The sequence below is a fragment of the Solenopsis invicta genome, chromosome 2 (assembly GCF_016802725.1).
Source record: "Solenopsis invicta isolate M01_SB chromosome 2, UNIL_Sinv_3.0, whole genome shotgun sequence".
NCBI classification, from domain to species: Eukaryota; Metazoa; Arthropoda; class Insecta; order Hymenoptera; family Formicidae; genus Solenopsis; species Solenopsis invicta.
In genome coordinates, this window is record NC_052665.1 from 4,591,736 (window position 1) to 4,610,967 (window position 19,232).

The 19,232-nt window shown below is 41.4% G+C and overlaps 1 protein-coding gene across 3 annotated transcripts in view; it reads left to right on the forward strand.

Moving 5' to 3' along the window:
* Positions 1-19,232, forward strand: part of LOC105199133 (fibrillin-2) — a 50,437-nt gene that overhangs the window by 16,761 nt on the left and 14,444 nt on the right. For 2 of the 3 annotated variants that reach the window (XM_039446375.1, XM_039446374.1), the window contains 15 exons: positions 267-449; positions 4,586-4,919; positions 6,421-6,572; positions 6,785-6,916; positions 7,943-8,065; positions 8,308-8,565; positions 8,947-9,210; positions 9,618-13,358; positions 14,302-14,415; positions 14,501-14,614; positions 15,299-15,404; positions 15,498-15,681; positions 16,130-16,316; positions 17,732-17,846; positions 18,921-19,057. In XM_039446375.1, the coding sequence (XP_039302309.1) occupies positions 267-449; positions 4,586-4,919; positions 6,421-6,572; positions 6,785-6,916; positions 7,943-8,065; positions 8,308-8,565; positions 8,947-9,210; positions 9,618-13,358; positions 14,302-14,415; positions 14,501-14,614; positions 15,299-15,404; positions 15,498-15,681; positions 16,130-16,316; positions 17,732-17,846; positions 18,921-19,057 (6,144 nt within the window). The remainder of the gene's footprint in view (positions 1-266; positions 450-4,585; positions 4,920-6,420; positions 6,573-6,784; positions 6,917-7,942; positions 8,066-8,307; positions 8,566-8,946; positions 9,211-9,617; positions 13,359-14,301; positions 14,416-14,500; positions 14,615-15,298; positions 15,405-15,497; positions 15,682-16,129; positions 16,317-17,731; positions 17,847-18,920; positions 19,058-19,232) is intronic. The other variant, XM_039446376.1, reaches the window with a different exon arrangement.

A 19,232-nucleotide genomic window follows, 5' to 3' on the forward strand; every position in this document is an offset into this window, starting at 1 on the left:
AAAGCTTATATCCGTACATGTAATTATATGCAAATATATGCGTACGTATTTATCTGCTACATATTCAATGTGCGATAAACATAAAATTTGACATGCGTTTGATCCGATTAAATATTGTCTATTGAACTTTCGGAAACGCGGCGGGTTTAATGGCACGCCAAATTTCCGTCCAAGTGCCAATTCGGCGTGCCATCGCGGCTTATACACGTTTATAGCTTATGCATTTGCGATACGGTCGTAAAGCCTGTATTTTCCTGCGCTTTCAGGGATCCTAGGCGATTGTCCTGTGGTGCGGCCGCCACAGTGGGGAACCGTGAGGGAGAGAGTTCTTCAGGACGGTGCTCTGCAGATTGTCTACTCGTGCGAGCCCGGCCGTAAACTTAAGGGTCACAAGATAGCGACTTGCACCACCGACGGTTGGGATCATCCCGTCCCGAAATGCGTCCCACGTAAGATATCGCTTCTATTTTATAAATTGCGTCTCGTCGCGGGATTGTTGTCCGAGAAGGTGCGAACAGTCCCTCGTCAGTATTAATCGGGCGCGCATCGCAGAATTTACGTCAATCTCTAGTCTTAAAAAAAATAAAAAAAAATACATGCTACATTTAAAAGCAGTGCTAAATAAAAAGTTAACTGTTAAAAAATTTATCCGAAATAAATCTAATTAGCAAGTATTTTTCAGACAAATTTAAATCTTAAAAAACAACACTTTTGAAAGTACTAGTTTAAATTAATAGAATTTTTTTATTTTTTTACTTATTTTTCTGATTTGTGACTTACTATATATACTTCACTTATTTTTTAATTAAATATTTAAATTGTACAAAACAGACATAAAATCATTTAATCAAGTCACAAGATTATTGCATACATTATTTACTATAAATACATAAGAGAGAAATATTAATCATATTCTATTAGTGCTATGACAAAAAATCAAAATCTATATAATGTATTTAAATATTATCAAACATACTTTTGATGGGTAAAATATTTTATTGACATTATAGATAATATTTAAAATTAAAGATTGCAAATTATCACAGAATTTACGGTACATCAATCTCCATGATCGCATTTTATGTGTCGCCGTTGCTTTGACTCAATTGACGTTCATCCGTTCGCGGAACGTAGTGTTTATCGTCTTCTTCAGCGGCGACTAATCGTCGCCTCGACGATTAATTCATTCGTTGACCCGAATATTTGTACGTCCGCGTCGATAATTGTGATATTATTAGCAAATGGGTATTATTGAGGAATTGTATTTTATTTCAAATAATTTTGCAGGTTTCCATTTATATTGTTTAGAACAGTTAATCGTTTATGCTGATGCGAATGACTTAATTAACGCCATTCACCGATCGCGCGTCTATTCTGGACACGTTCCCGTCAAGGAAATTGTTTTGAATTATTCTCAAATTGGAATCCGAGTTGGATTAACGATTTGCGCGTATCACGTATTGCACGATGGTGTCCCCCCGTTATGTCCATAGCTATGCGGCATTATACTAATTTGATCGACGTAAGTCAATTATCCACATGAAAGGGAGCTTAACTCCTCGTGCCTGGCTTGGCTGAAGGCTCGACGCGCGCGTGTTCAATAGACTGACGGACAAATCCGTTTACTGCGAGACATCGCGCTGTCGAAATAAAGGGACCCACGTTGCGTCAAACTCGCTCTTAATACCGTAATACGTGAATCGCGGTTTTGCTTACTCAATCGGCCGCCGTGCTCACGCGATCGACAGGCGGATATTGCTTGATATGACGAGATTAAACTCGCTTCTTTTCATTGCTTTCGTTTCGTCTGCAACATACGATTCAGAGATAAATTCGATCTTAAAGTACCTACTACTGAAAAGCATTATTTGTGTTTTTCTTTTGATACAGTTTGACATATATAATTATTCAGAAGAGAAAATACAAAAAACGTCACACACGACGAAGTAAAAGCTATTTGTGTCGACCATATTCTGCCGCGTTCCCCGATAGGATAATACTTATTAATTTTCGTTAATTCGTAATGCCATTATTGTGCGATATCTGCTTATCGTAGGTAATATCTAAGCTATACAATTATATTTTAAGTCGCAGTTTTATAAAAGAGACGGGCGCGAAGGGAGAGGCGAAGAGATGTGTCGAAAAGAGTCCCGAAAGTTTCGAAGAACAATTTACCCAAGACGCCCATTCCTATGATTTGTGGAAACACGACTTTACCGTGGGATTCAATTTTCACCGATGCTCAAGTTATCGGCATATCTTAAACCGGGGAGGTTGGCATCGCTCCCGAGACTGTGAATATATAGGGTGTCTTCGCGCACCCTCACGGAATCGGCGGAGAACTTTTTTAATTAAAAAAAAAGGGGGAAGAGAGAAACGGAGAGAGAGGGACGAAGGCGGCGCGCGGGCCGGATTATTTATTTCAGCTTGTAACTATTCCACCGCGCCGTATTACTCGTATATTATCTGATAATTGATTTTATCTCCTTTCACATATATTTACGCGTATCATCTCTCTGTCGTTAAACCGCGCGACGAGAGATATCGGTGCGCGATATCAAAACTAATATTTAACGAACGCTTATAAATCACGTTACTTATAAATCGCGCTTTGCCGATCGCGAGCGTTTGTCCGGCCGCATCCCCCGCACGGATGCCCGCCACCCACCCCCTCGACGCCGCGCCGCACGTTGATCGGGATCAGAAACGGTCGGGACGGAATTCCCGGACGGGGAAAATTCGCGGAGTGGCGTTTCGGTGCTTCAGGAACGCGCACCTCGTTCCATCGGCGCGCGCTATCGGCGGCACGAGATTCGCCGACACGGCATAGCTCGCATTCGCTTCGACGGAGATAAGCCGCCAAGTCGTACAACCCGCCCCGTACGTTGCGGGCATATGTACACAGCCCCACCACCTGCTCGTACCTCCGGGAGCGAAGCTTTGGTCGGGATACGCCGAGCGGCGTGCTTGACGAGAGGAGCTTGCGCCGGCTCGCGCTTATTTAATTATTAGGCGCGCGTATGCCTGTAAATTACTCGGAAGTATTATTAAACGCCAAGATTTTTGTCCCGAGCAAAAAATCGACTTCTTATTTTCTGTGCTATTTGCGTATCGATTTAATTTTCCACTTATTTGGCGTACACGCGGTAAACGGCTAAAGCTGGGATATCTAAAAATTTAGCTAGATGCAGATTTTTAAATTCTTTGTGTCGGACCACACAAGAAATATTAAAATATTAGCAAAAAAATGTTAATTGTGACTTCTCCTAGATATTTATTAGTTGTAAAAAAAATTTGATAACAAAATACACATTTCTATAAAAAATATTTCATAAATAAAGATTTATTTCAGTGAAACAAATGTATATTCTACAAACAAATTTTTTTCTCAGTGCATCAAAATAATTTATGTAGAACATTCAAATATAATGAGCGCGACCGCAAAAACTTTTGATATTTTAGTAACCAATTTGATTGCCCTACAAAATTATTTTCAGATCTGTGTCTAATTAAATTTGCAGATATTTTAGCAAATCCCTTCCTTTCGTGTTGTCTGAAAAAGACGGTCTCCTAAACTATTGCTGAGATAAATATCACTACATGGCCGCAGTAGTCGAATTGAATGACCGTCACGGAATGAGGGAGTTTCAGGTTCGACTCTTGACTGGGGTAATATTTTTCACGGGTTTTTAAGGTGCTTGTATATATAGCAACGTTATTTTGACGGTCACAATTAATTTGAGACGTTATTTAGCTTCAATTTACCAGCGCGTTTTAAATTTGGCAACCAGATATGAGGCACGCAGTTTATAGTACTGAAAAATAAAAGTTATTATGGAGAGATATTATCATTTGCACCGCCTCAAAAAATAGCACATTTCTTTTATTTCTTTACTCGTGTTACTCGAAAAAATACAGCGCAACGCGACCGAGAAAGAACGAGACGATGAAATTACATAACTAAAAGATCGGACGAAGAATGTCATTAAAAGTTCTAATACACGAATAAGTTGAAAATCATTATTACGAATGTGTTTTCTCGTCTCTGGGTTAAACGAAAGTGTAAATTTTTACGGAAACTAATTTGGTGGCGGATTTACGCGAGCGCGTGTATTTTATGTGTTACTTAGGCGATACGGGAGGGACACATGTGAAAAATTCATTATTTGATGGCAATCTCGTACGTATGCGATAAAAAGTAGTACAAGATGTATCTGTCCCCGTGTTGGACCATCGTATATATTCAATGAGATTAATCCTCTGTGATGTAGCGCTAACGCCGGAATACCTCTAGAAACATTTTTGCACAGTAAAACGAATATTCTATTTAAAGTCCATTCGACGGTTGTGTATGAGTGACGAGAATTTAATTAAAATTCCTTTAATTATAATTGCAAAATGAATATTTTATTTGTGCTAGTACAGTAAACGTATAACGGGCGCTAATGATTTCGCGCTGATGAACGCGAATATTTACGTTTATTATTCATTAACAATTTGTGGAAATTACATTATTCTATTCCTATCTCGCGAAATAGGAGAGATTTTAGCTAGAATCTCGTTACATTCCGCGTCCAATGTTTAGATAATACATTACGACGTTTTCGTAACGACCTCTATCTTGGCGATCAACCAATCGCCCCGGACAACAAGTTACAAATCGCAAAGGATCGTCTTAAGGCGCTAGAGAGGATAGACGATTTAAAGAAGCGCAGAAAAACGAAAGAGGGTAAGAAGAGAAAAAAGAAAAGGAAGAGGCCAGCGCAAGCGAAATCCTCCTCGAGACTACCTACGGCAACAAGATTAAATGAAACCGTGGTGTCCCAACTGGATGTCAGCTGCTTCGCGAAGAAGAGTCTCGGAAAGGGACTCATCAAGGCCCCTTCGATCGAGCATGCTCGTCCCGCCAAATACGCCAGGTTTGTAGCAGCACTAAGCTGAAAAAAACTCCAAAATAATTTTCTTCAGCTGGATTCACAGAAAAGATAACAGAAAATACCAACTTTTCTCAATTATATATAAGTCTATTAATTTAGATATAATTTATATATTTATATAAATTATATTTTTGTTTTAGAAATTTTATTATGTATATTTATTTTTATATAAATAATATAAGTATATAGAACGTGTACTAAATTATTTTGAACAAATAATTAGTGCAATGATATAAGAATGTAATACAGGGTGTAATACAAGGTGTCCGCTCAAAATTAGTAAATGAAAATTCCAGGATTTTCCGAGAATTTTTATCAAAATTCCAAGTAAGATTAGAGAATTTTTGAATGCAGCTTTAAAATAAATTTATTTTATTCCACGCGCACTTTTTTACATTATAAATATGTAATCACAAAAAAGACACTTGAGATTTAATTATTAAATTAGAGAAAGTATTGAGGGGAAATAATAACAACTAATGCTATACAATAATCTGTCTGCGATATGTATGGTATATGGATCTAGCTATCAGAAGTACAGAATTCGAAAAATATACTACGCTAATTTGGCAATATTATATTAATTGAATAATATGTATTGAAGAATGAAGGAATTGATATTGAGTAATTAATTATACAAGTCTTTGGTAATAAAATAAAACTTAACAGTATATAAAACTTTTTCGCAAAAATTTAAACATTGAGATATAAAATTTATAAACTACAAAAAATATTTATCACAAAACTCTTTCAAGAAAAAATAGTTTAAAAATGATAAACATAACGTATTTAAAATTGTAATAACAAAAGTAATTTATGTATTCGAAGAAAAGTTAAATAATATTTATATATAATTTATATATAATTTCAGTAAGCTAGATTTAAAAAATATAAGAAATTATTTTGTCAGAAAGATATGAAATTTAAATTTAGAAGTAAAAATTCAAAAAATTCCAGAACTAATGATCAAATTTCCAAGAAAATCCAGAGGGCACAATCTGAAATCCATAACATTCCAGGATTTTCCAGGTTTTTCCAGGTAGTGGACAATGTAACAATTTAAAAAATACAGCAACTAAATTGATATTGATTTTTTGTTGCCTTTTCCGCAAGCTTTAACAAAATTGTTTTTCTACCATTCCAAAATCCACTTTTTTCGAATGTTTTCGACTGTTTTAATTCTTCGCAAACCAAACTCGCAAATAAGTGAGGCTTGAATATCTCGTCCTTAATTCCATTTTATCGGCTCTCCAATACGAATCAAAGAATTTTTATTACTTGGAAGAAATTTATGGCAATCTCAAAAATTCTCTAAATGTAGTTTTACCGATTATAATCGCGTACCGTTTCGAATGCATGAAGAATTATGTGAGAGGTTATTACAATGCATTATACCAAGTGCAACTCGATGTAGAATTACAAAGCAATATATACATGTACATACATCTAATTCTAGAATAATAGGATGTGTATTGTTCTATAGGAGGAGAAACGTACTGCCGCCGTACAATCGATACATCGTTGCAGTTTACGAATGCGCGGATAGTTACGTTTTCGTGGACTCAACGACGGACAGGCTTTTTTGCAGCAACGGCACTTGGCTCGGACGTCGTCCGAAATGCGTGCGGGACAATCGTAAGCACGAATAAAAGTATCGGTTTCACTCACAACAGTGCAATAACAAATATATAAAATGTAGCGAGCAATTTTGTGTCTGCGTATACGTCAATTATTTTTCAATCCAATATATAAGAATCTGTTTGCACGCGTGTGGATGTGTGTGTGTGTGTGTGTGTGTACGTGCGTATGATTTGTATGAAATGTGAAAAATGTGTTTGCTGTTCCAGAACTGCCGAGGGATAAGGTGAAACGTTGCGATCAGGGAGCAAGCGAATGCGAGCACGTGTGCGAGGATACGCCAAGCGGCATAAAGTGCTCCTGCTTCGACGGCTTTCGAGCTAAAGGACCGTCCTGTATCGGTAATCCATATGCCCACAGCCATACACAAATTCACCGCTGCATGCTCCACATTTTTATATCTTTTGAAGCGAAGTCAGACTCGCATCTCTCTTCCCCTCTCCTCCTATTTTTCTCTCTCTTTCTCTCTTACTCGACATACGATATTTCCGTCGACATTCTCCGCGAAATTCGCGTACCGTCTTTGTATTGACTACCTGCTCGATATCGATTCGTTGTACTCGCTGTTTTCGACATTTTCCTTCAACGTGCCAGTTTTTCATCCATCGCGCTTTACATTCGTAAAATTCATAGCATCCACAAGAACACACGCGGATAATGCACGTCGCGTCGCGAGAAGTTCGCGAGGTGAAAATAATTTTTGACCGGGGGATATAAGCATATATGCGAATGAATTTTTTATCGCTCTCGAAAACATATGCACAAACCATGTTTCACCGTCTTAAATAACGTGATTATCGGTTTTGGGGCATCAAATTATTTAAAAATCAGACTGTTCGTATTGTCGCGCGACATCGGCGCGACATCGAGTTTGAAATCTGTTATCGACATATCTCCGCGTTTACCGGTTTTCTATTCTCGATCCTCCACCCTGTAATACGCAGTGTGTTTGCAGATCGTATCGCGATGATTGCCCGATCAGCGTGTAACGTAGCCCCGGTACAACACGCGATATCCCAGCATGTCGATAATACGCGATTGTTGCTGTTGGATCTCTCGCACTGCGATAAACTACCAAATACCGACGTAGTGTGGTTACAGATAAGCACTCTAAAGAGAAATATTCACCTTCCTTCGGCAGAACACAAATTAATTATGCAATTTTAGTCGTGCAGCTCTGTTGTTTTAAACGACGCTAAAAATTTCATCAGTCTCCGCTTCTCCACCCAAAAAAAAAGAAAGAAATAAAAGTTACAAGACTGTTTGACAATTTAATTACGATGTTCGGTAGTACGTCATGTATATAAAATTGCGAAGTGCTTAAAATTTGATTATCGAATTCCCTTTTCTCTCTGATATTCTCTCAGACGTCGACGAGTGTGCGGAAGGCATTGCAAAATGCACCGATATTTGCCGCAACGAGCCCGGCTCGTACTCCTGCGAGTGTCATCGTGGTTTTCAGCTGGGAACCGACGGCCGCTCTTGCCAAGGTTAGTCATATAGGAAGAAAGACATCATTGACTAAATATTTACTAACTCGTCGGTCTCCCTTTGTGTCGGTACGCACAGTGTTTTTCCACTTACAGCTTACGCGTCTGTGTGACTTGAAATCTATCGTAACTTTAGAAGGCATAATCTATTTTATTTGTCTTTGATTTAATTTGTTTGATTTGATAAATGAATCTGTCGAGAGAAAACTCTCTGTACGGTACGCATTGTACTTGTTACTCAGATGTCAACGAATGCCTCTCGAACAACGGGCATGGACCCTGCCAAGGCACTTGTCGCAATCTCGAAGGTAGCTACGAGTGCAATTGTGCGGATATCCCTGGGTACAAATTAGCTGGCGACAATCATACTTGCGAGGACATCGACGAGTGCGCGCTAAATAACGCCAACTGTTCTCACCTGTGCTTAAATACGCCCGGGAGCGTCTTCTGTCTCTGCCCGGACGGTTTTTATCTGACGAACGATTGGAAGACTTGTCAGGGTAAATGCATATCTCATGTCCGCTTTCGATCGATCGTCCCGACTTCTATTTTTAATCTGGTCAATTATTAAATTTCATTACCCTGTCACGAGATTATTTCGTAAATTATTAAACTGTTTGTCTAAAGATTTAACCTGTATTGCTGCATTAGCTTTCTTATAATTGAACTGGTAATGTCCTTTTCACAATTTAAATTGTTCGATTTTATTTGCGTATTTAGAATCTCTCGTATCTAGAACCCCCTGTTATATTTCATTAAAATTTTATTTAAATTGCAAAGACGAGCATTACGGGAAATCTGATTTACCTTTTTCTTTCTGCAAAAGAAAATATAAAGTTTCAGGAAACAAATGTAAGAGCTCAGTTACCTCTTTCCTTCAGATGTTAATGAATGCGAGACGACACCAAAGATATGCGCGGAAAATACCGTGTGCGAGAACACAGTGGGATCATACAAGTGCATAAGCAGGATACATCCGCAAGTGGTAACAAAGATTCTTCGAGAGGAGGACTACGACGATGAAAATGAAGACGGGGATGACGAGGACAACGACGATGATGACTACGGAGAAGAAATTACCGAGGTTCCGCAGAGAACAAAGTGCGAGAGCGGCTTCAAGAAGAACGAAAATTTGGAGTGTATTGGTAAATACTCGTCAAGATATTTTTAAATTTGCTACCAATAATAATTATAATATGATAATGTTCCAATAATAACCAATTTAAATTCGATAATTAAATAACATATATGTTTTCAAGCAAGAATACTGAGATCGCTGTATTCTCGGTTAAAAATATAAATGTTAAGATAATTTCCTGCTTTATGATTTTCTTACTTTTTTAATATTTTTTTAAGTTTTATCTGCAAAAAGAAAAATAAAATATTTAAACGAGACTCAGCTGGTATTAATCGAGAAAGAGGACTCCATCATTAATATCAGAAAGTAAGATCGCGAAGTTTCATTCTCGACTTGAGATCGCTTCACTGATATATATATATATATATATATATATATATATATTTTTTTTTTTTCCTTTCTTTTTTTCCCCAGATATAAACGAGTGCGTCGAGAGTGAATCGCATGACTGCCAGCACGAATGCGTGAACGAGCCGGGCGGTTATCGTTGCGCCTGTCGACCTGGTTACGAGCTCGAGGAGGACGGTGCGACGTGCAAGGACGTGAACGAATGCAACGCGTCATCCCGCCCGTGTTCGCACATCTGCCGCAACATCGTCGGCGCGTACGAGTGCGAGTGTCCTTCGGGATTCACATTGATGGAAGACAACGCGACCTGCGTCGAGAAGCTCAAAAACTGCGCCAGCCTGACGAAATCCTGTTCTCATGCCTGCGAGGATACCGCGGACGGGCCACGATGCGTCTGCCCGACCGGATACGAATTGTTGGACGACCGTACGACTTGTACGGACGTCGACGAGTGCGCACGTGAGGCTCCGTGTTCGCACTCGTGTATCAATTTGGACGGCGGTTTTGTCTGCACGTGTCCGGAAGGTCTGGAGATCTTCGAGCACGCGAGTAAATTTAACTGCACCGATGTAGACGAGTGCGGCAGGGACGATCATGGCTGCCAGCACCGATGCGCAAATCTGCACGGCGGATACGAATGCGCCTGTCACCCAGGATTCGCCCTGGACATCGACGGCAAGTCCTGCGTCGATGTGGACGAATGTACGGAAAATCGACACGATTGCTCGCACGCGTGCAAAAATTATCCCGGAGGATACGGATGCATCTGCCCGGATGGATACCGACTCCAGCAGGACGCGCACACGTGCGTTGACGTAGACGAGTGCACGGAAGGTACGCACGGATGCTCACACGAGTGCGACAACGAGGAAGGCGCTTATAGATGCGGGTGTCCTGAGAACATGTCCTTGGACGATACCGGTAGAAACTGCGTTCTCTCTGACGTATGCAAAATCGCGAATTGTAGTCACGTCTGTGAGAAGATTCGGGACACCTATAGGTGCGTCTGCCGAGAAGGATATATCTTGCAAAAAGACGGGAGAACCTGCCTGGATATGGACGAGTGTCTCGAGGATGAGCACGATTGTTCGCACGAATGCGTCAATACCCTCGGAAGTTACAGATGCGCTTGTCCGCGGGGCATGAGACTTCTCGAAGACGGTCTCACGTGCGAAAATCCGATATGCCCCGAAGGACTTCGACAGGACGAGCACGGTCAGTGCCGAGACATCGATGAGTGTCTCGAAGATGAGCACGAATGCTCGCATTTATGCCACAATGTGTACGCGTCTTACCGTTGCTCTTGTCCGGCGGGATTGAAACTTGAAGAGGATAATCGTACGTGCGTAGTCATTCCAGACGAATGTGCAAAGTCCCAAGAAAATAATAACTGCACTTGTTCCGCGGGATATATTTATTCACAAGAAGAGCGTAATTGCGAGGACATTGACGAGTGCCAGGACGAAGGGAAAAACAATTGTAGTCACGACTGTGTTAACACTGACGGCTCTTACTACTGCCAGTGTCCGTTCGGTTGGCAACTGCGAGAGGACTCCAGGACCTGTCAAGAGCTACCGGATGATCCTTGCGCCAAGAATCACGATTGTTCACACATGTGCGAACAGAATGATGGCCGCGTTCGTTGCGGTTGTCCGGAAGGATACGATTTACAAGACGACGGAAAAACTTGCCAGGATGTGGATGAATGCTCTAAAGGCTCTCATGAGTGCAGTCACGTCTGCGTAAACGTCGAAGGAGCTTACCATTGCCAGTGTCCTTCGGGATATCAATTGAATGACGATCGCAAGACCTGTCAGGATATCGACGAGTGTTCGTCTGAGAAGACTAATTGTTCTCACGGGTGTCTTAACACAAATGGTACTTTTAACTGTACCTGTCCCGAGGGATACGAGCTGCAGGATGACGAGAAGACCTGCGAGGATGTAGACGAGTGCGCTTTGAATAATTCTTGCTCACACAGTTGCGTGAATTATAATGGCACTTACGAGTGCTCGTGTCCCGCGGGATATCAAATCGGCGAGGATAGTAAAACTTGCGAAGACATTAACGAGTGTATCCAGAACAACGGAGGGTGTTCGCATCTTTGCGCGAATACGGAAGGTGGTATCGAATGCGCGTGTCCAGAAAACTACGAACTGAAGGACGACGACAAGACGTGCGTAGAGATAAACGCGTGTTCTATCGATAATGGAGGATGCTCACATTTCTGTCATCAAGAAGACAGTCGAGTATCCTGCTCCTGTCCGCACGGAATGGTCCTGTCCGAGGACGAAACGGTGTGCACATACGAGAACGATTGTCTACAGGACAATGGCGGTTGTTCCCATTTGTGTTACCACGAAGACGGGAACGTAACCTGCGCTTGTCCACCAAGTATGATCTTGGCAGAGGATCAGAAGCTTTGCGTACAAGAAGACGGATGTGCGATAGAGAACGGAGGTTGTTCGCATTTTTGTCACGATCTTGATGGTAACGTGACGTGTTCGTGTCCCGTGGAAATGTTCTTGTCACAGGATGACGACACTCTTTGCGTTCATGAGAACAAGTGTCTTGTTCGCAACGGCGAATGCTCGCATACCTGCGTCTTTGTAAATAATTCAGTTATCTGCCAGTGTCCCGATGGTTATCGTCTGTCGTCACAAGACAACGCTACCTGCGTAGATATTGACGAATGTTTAGAACTGCGAGACAATTGCACCCACCAGTGCCTGAACACTCCCGGTGGCTTCAACTGTAATTGCAACGTCGGCTTCTCACAAAATCCTCAAGATTCAACCCTATGCGACGACATTGATGAATGCGAAATCGATAACGCTGGATGCTCACACACGTGTGTGAACCTGGTGGGCACCTTCAGATGTCAATGTCCAACGGGATTCGTCCTAGAACGGAACAACAGAACCTGCGTCTTAGCGAATGGTTGCAAGATCGACAACGGGAACTGTTCCCATCAGTGTCATCAAGTGAATAGTGATGGAATTCCGGGCACTCGTTGCTCTTGCCCATTTGGTTTCCGCCTGAAACGCGATCTTAGGACCTGCGAGGATATCAACGAGTGCGAAGAGTTCGAGAACGACGTGGACTCCGGCTGTTCTCATACCTGCGTGAACACTGAGGGCGGTTATCACTGCGAATGCCCGACCGGCTACATTCTGATGCCGGACAATCGAAAGAATTGCGTGGATGTGGACGAGTGCCTGACCAGCAACCACAATTGCTCTCACGACTGCGTGAACCTATTGGGCGACTACGTGTGCACCTGCTACGAAGGACATTACCTGCACCTCGACAACTCTACCTGCTTGGATATCAACGAATGTCTCGAGCGGAACGGCGAGTGCTCGCATAATTGCACTAACACCGTCGGTGGACACTTTTGCTCCTGCCCGACGGGCTACGAACTATCGCAGGACAAGAAGACTTGCACTGATATCGACGAGTGCGCGAATGATAACGGAGGCTGCAGCCACGAATGTGTCAACACCGTGGGAGCCTTCCGCTGCGAGTGTCCACCGAATCACGAATCATGGAATGGGTCTTGTCGACCATCCGATCCTTGCCAAGACCACAATGGCGGTTGCGAGCAAATCTGCAATACGGTGAACGGTACCGCAGAATGTTCGTGCGAGAAAGGCTTTCAGAAGGACGAGATCGATGGTTTCAGATGTCGCGATATTGACGAGTGCGAAGAACAGCACGGCTGCGATCACATTTGTGTCAACAGTCCCGGTTCGTATGAGTGCAGATGTAAGGAGGGATTTCGAATGGAGAATTCTACTTGCGTAGGTAAGTGGCCGTAACTGCTAGTAAATTTTTAATGCGGAATACATTTATCCTAACTTTCACATATTTTCGGCATCCTTAAATGCAAAGGTTGTTTATTCATGGATTATCTTTGACGACGTTAAAATGTTAAAAAAAATTCTGAAAAATTTATTTAAGACTTCTAATTATTTTAGTTTATCTTATAGTTTTTTTTTTGCCAGGATAAATATTTTATATTAACATACATGCGTATAAATATGTGTAAGAAACAAGGATTTAGCGAAAAAATATTTACTTGTTGGAAAGCTTCTAAGGACGGTTGCAACTTTGCTTCTTCACCGCTTGAAGGGTAACTTAAATTTCATGTTGCTCTTCCTCGCTTATATCTCCGTCATCTTCAAGCTTTTTTTACAGATGAGATCACGAGACCACTCGCATCGCTAAAAGGATCTTTTAGAGATGCAAAAGGTTTGAAGTAATGACATGTATAATACGAGAATAAATCGTGTGTGTCCTTTAAAGATTGATCGTCGTTACTATACAAATACTAAACCACGTACAAATAAATCTCTATCTCACTCGTTGATGAGATACATTTTCTTGTAAAAAGAAAATTACTCACGAAGAGAGTTTCGCATAAAGCAGTAATAAATGCAATAAAGGAAAGGAAACCATCACGATCCAGTTTTACAATTCGCTTTTTATAAATCGCTGTTTCAATTTATTTTATTATTATGACTAATTTTCTGAAGATGGTATCGTCACCTCTGCAAAAGCCGAGGGATAACGTTCCTGGTTACACAGTTTCGCCCTCTTCTCCCTCTCCCTTGTACTTGTGTTCCAGTTTCGAAGCTTGCTACAAAGTTAGACTCGCTTAGCTCGAGAGGAAGTTTCTCGCGGAGCGACCGTGTGTTTGAGCGTATGCGTTTTTTTCTTTTTGATTTTTTTTTTTTTTTTTTTTTAGACGTCGACGAATGCGCAGTCGGTATTTGCAAGGGCAACAAATGCACCAACGTACCGGGCAGCTATCGGTGCGAATGTGAGGCGGGATATCGATTCCACGGTGATATCTGTGTAGGTTCGTGTACTAAGCGGAAACCGTGTACTCTCGAGAAAAAACGATGTCGCTTAATCGTAACTGAACTGAGTTTGCTTTTGCCTAGACGTCGACGAATGCGCGGAAGAGGCGCCCTGCAACGAGAGATGCGTCAATACACCCGGCTCGTACTACTGCACGTGTCCCCCCGGATTTCGGTTGCAGGGACAGGAATGCGTAGGCAAGTTGAGTCACGCGATTGCGCGCCCTGCGCACAACAGAGAAATATATTAGAAATAGGAATTGAAATTTTAAAATCAGTTTTCTCAATAAACACTGTAAATAAACAATAAGTTATGCTGTATCTTGTACAACACATTTGTCTTACATCATATTCGTATTGTGCGTTATGTTTAATATTCATTAGAAAAACTGATTCTAAAATTGTAAATCCTATTTCTAATATTTAATATTCCTCTGTTGTGCACAGGGCACAAAGTGTAACAGTGTTGTATGATATACATTTTATATGTATATTACCGTTTTATTTATAGTATACATATAAAAATCAAATGAAATTAAAGCTGTGGGTTTTCATATACTTTCATCAGACGAGCTTATCACGATCCTGCATCAATAATTTCAAGCACTGAAAAAAATTGTTATTGGAGAAATATATTTTAGTGATTTCTCATATTTAAATAAATGTAAATATAAAATAAAATAGACATAAACGTAAAATATATAAATAAATAAATATAAAAATATCAGCCAGTATTAATTTTTTATAAACGATACGAGACATTTCTTTAAAAATCAAGGAAATAATATTAAAATAGAGATTTTTTTTTTAATGCTTCATCGTACATATACATTTTGCGTATACCGTTATAATATTAATTTTGAAAATGTAATCTACGATCAGATATCGATGAATGCGAATGGCGACGCGGCAGATGCGATCAGGAGTGCGTCAATACCGTAGGATCGTTCGTTTGCGCCTGTCGCCCTGGATACACGTTAATTTCGAGGTAAGATCTAAGCGTTATACGCGGCGGTAGAGTAGAAACAGGGAAGGGGGATCGCATAATTCCCGCTCTTTATGCATGGGACTGCATAAGCAGGAGTCAATGTCAAGACGTGAACGAGTGTCTAAACCGGAACGGCGGCTGCACCGGCGAGTGCATCAACACCGCGGGAAGTTACTATTGCGCCTGCAGCGAGGGCTCGGTGTTGGCGCCCGACCAGAGAACTTGCGTCTCGCCGACGTCGGGATGTCGTGCCATGGAGCCACCTTTACATGGAGAGGTATGAACCGTCGCGCGTCGGGCGAATATCGCAAGCCATATTAAATGGATCGAGGCGGGTCGATATAGTACTACCAAAAATGTGTTCTAAAACATTCTTCTAAAGAGATGATACATCGCGCACCACCGACGTTTCAAGCGTACCTAGTCCACTTTGCATTTTACATGTCGTGTTGAAACGTTCAGAAAAATTCTGCAAAATCCAGAGCCGCACAAAACGGGAAGAATTTAGAGATGTTCAGAACAACGGAAATTAAAATGGCAAATTAACTCAAAGTTACGGGGTTTTTAAAATGAGCTCAAGATGGGGCAAAAAGGACGGGCGGGCTGGCTGGAAATTAAAATGATGTTTATAAAACATCATTTTTAGTGGTGTATTATAAATACGTAAGCTTTGCTCTCCCGACTATGTTGACTCATTCCACGTTTTCGCGGGTTTAATTGAGCAGATTAGATGTCCGGGTCACCCTTCCGGCGCATCCGTCTACCCGCAGGGCGCCAAGTGTCATGTCCGATGTCGCAGAGGTTTCCGGCTGGAAGGAGCGCACACGAGACACTGCGTCAGCGACGGCCATTGGAACGGGGAAGGGCCTATCTGCTTGCGCGAAGTCGCGACAGACCCCCTTTACAATCCAGGTATAACTCGGTTTCACAGCGGTTCCTACCATCAAGTACCCGGCTATACCGAGAAAAACGCTGCAGGGCGTCCCGTCCTTCGCTTCCGTAACTTCGCCGAGGAATTAATCAAGATGTTTATCCGATAAAATTTTTAACGAGCTGACTGACTGTTGCAGTCGGGCGTCGTTTCGGTACGAACTGCTGTACTTTGTCGTTTCGTAATTATTTTTTAATTTTTTTTCCCCTCACGTCGTTATTTCCGAAAGTAAAATATGTTCTCGCTTTACCGTGTTTTTTGAGGCGCATTCGCGGCGTTTTTTTTTTTCGTAGGGGTCCTTTTGCGTGGCTCTTTTTTCGAAGGACGCTTAAGCTACGCCGCCGCCGCGTAGCTCGTCCAACTCTCATTGAATTTTCCTTCAATTTTCGAGACATTATTCTTTCCAGTGTACATGAACGGTGTACACGTTCGGTAGTGGCGCGCGCGATCGAACGTAAAAATATCGCTCCCGCGGACCGAGCAAATAACTTAACGACGAAAATTCTCGGACGCGCTAAATTAGTCATGCCGCTCGGAGCAGCTTTTAATAATACAAAGTTCCCGTGCGGAGGCTGCCTGCTAACGAGATCATACGTTAACGCCGCCCCTTAACGAGCTTACTCGGACCGGCGGGTTTTTACGTTCCTGCTCTACTCCTCGTCCCGTTCGTTTTACCCGCTTTTGCCGGCTTTTTCATTCCCGCGCGCATTTTCGCGGTTCTTTCCTCCGTGGCGCTAATTGTTTCGTTAAATGGAAAGGAGATTTTGATTCCGTGCCCGCATCCTCGTGCCGTTTCGGTTTTTGCTAGTTTACAGCTGCAGCTGCTATCGTTCTTGGGAATCCACTCTCTCGCGGCGTTCCAGGTATATTCAAATCGGTTTCCCATTTCGAAAGCGCCGCTTTTCGGAGCGACGCTGCGGGGCGGCGCGCTTTAAGTAGCTTCTATCTCGCGTCGAACGATATTACGCGCGTTTATGATTGCTTCATAAATAAGCGGCGGCCTCGCGTTCTATAGATGAGGGATGTATCAAGAAAATCCGAGAATCTTCGCGTTCAATTTAATGATAGATTAAATAAATTACCGATACGTCGATATTTCTTTAGTAAAAAGAGGATCGATCTATCATTGAAACTAATGTTTTTCGGGACGCTCTCTCTGTACACACATAACAGCATAGCTGTTGTTATTACATCCCGTGTGTAAAAGCGATGGGGGCGTGATAAAGCTTTCACGCGCGACGATGATACTTTCCGGAGTGAAATAACGTTTCTTGAACCCTGCCTGCCAACCGATGATACGGGAATTGCTCGCCATCGGAGTTTCTTATCGCGTTACGGTATGGGAAATTGGGCGATCAGTATCGCGAGAGTTTAACTATCGACTTTATCGCCGTAGACACGCCGCGACCGTTTGTGAGCTGCCCCCAGGACATGGACGTCGAACTACCGGCTAGGCAAAACACGATACGCGTAACTTTCCCGCAACCGAAGTCCAACATGGATTGGTGGAGGTAAGAAGCGTATAACGGGACAAAGGTCCACAAATTCGAGGTTACCAGAACCAATCCGATTCGCGGTTATGCCATCGAATGTGCGCGAAATCTCATACGTATAAATTTACCCCGCTCGAATATTGTTGCTCATCGTTTCGAAACTTACACTGAAAGAAAAAAATCGTTACAATTATCGTAATTTAACTTGATTATCGCGATTCGAAGTCGGTGCCAACTGTATATTTGTATAGTTGTTTTAATCTTGCAAATTATAGCTATTAGTTATTATTACTTCGTAAATAGTAAGCCAATGTCAAAAGAATAGTTATATTTACCATAATTGTGATTGCTATATGAAAACTTTTATCATCCATATTTTGATATTTTACTATGTTACTAATGAAAATTATTATAATATATAGTAAAATTTTTTCGCAGTTAATAAAACTAAACACAAGGTTATTATTATTAATATTGCAGCAGTATACCGAGGAAAAAATTACAAAATTGTGATAAATATTTATTCCAATAATACTAATAAAATATTTACTAAATGTAAATACATATTTATTTAGTACAAGAATCATCGATTTAATTTAAATATAATTTTTTCTTGTTATGCACCGTAAGTATTTTATTAGTACTATCTGAATAAATATTTATTAAAATTTAAGACATTTTTTCTGTCAGTGTAATAACCATAGAAACGATCCCCTTAATCATAGTTGTTTCACTGTGCAGTTATAATCACAAATACGAAAATACATTTTTCTTTCAATGTATCGAAAAGACACGAATTATCTCTTCAAATTCGAAATAGAAAACCGATGTCTGGCATTTTCCAATTGTGTCGCACGATATATTGATTTGGATTGAACTCGAACATTCTGAGAAGAGCTTTGAAGATAGAATACAATATATTCCAGATAGAATACAATAGAATCAAGAACATCCGAGGTTGCTGCCCATCCTATGAATGTAAACAAAATAATTTACAGTTACTTAAATATCATCGAGCGACACGATCGCGCGTCCGTCGCATCGCCGAGCCTTTGTTTCCTTCTTTTTGTCCTTTCCTTTTACGTTTTTCAGATACGTACACGCCTCACCGCCGTGGGCAAAGCAATTGCAAGCGGATCTGCCGGCGGGCACGACGGTCGTTACCTTCACGGCGTGGTCGCCGGTCTCTAATTACACCAGCACCTGTAGGATCGTGATAAGAGTTCGCGGTAAGTCCAGCGGTATAAGAGAAATCAGGAATAAAAAGAATCCGCTTGTGAAAAGGGGAAAAAGGGATCTCCCCTGCGAGCTCCTTTTTCTTTCGCTAAGTATCATCACGGGGTTGATAAGAACCGGCCATTATGAACGATACTATAAACGGCATAAATAAACGTATGAGCGTGG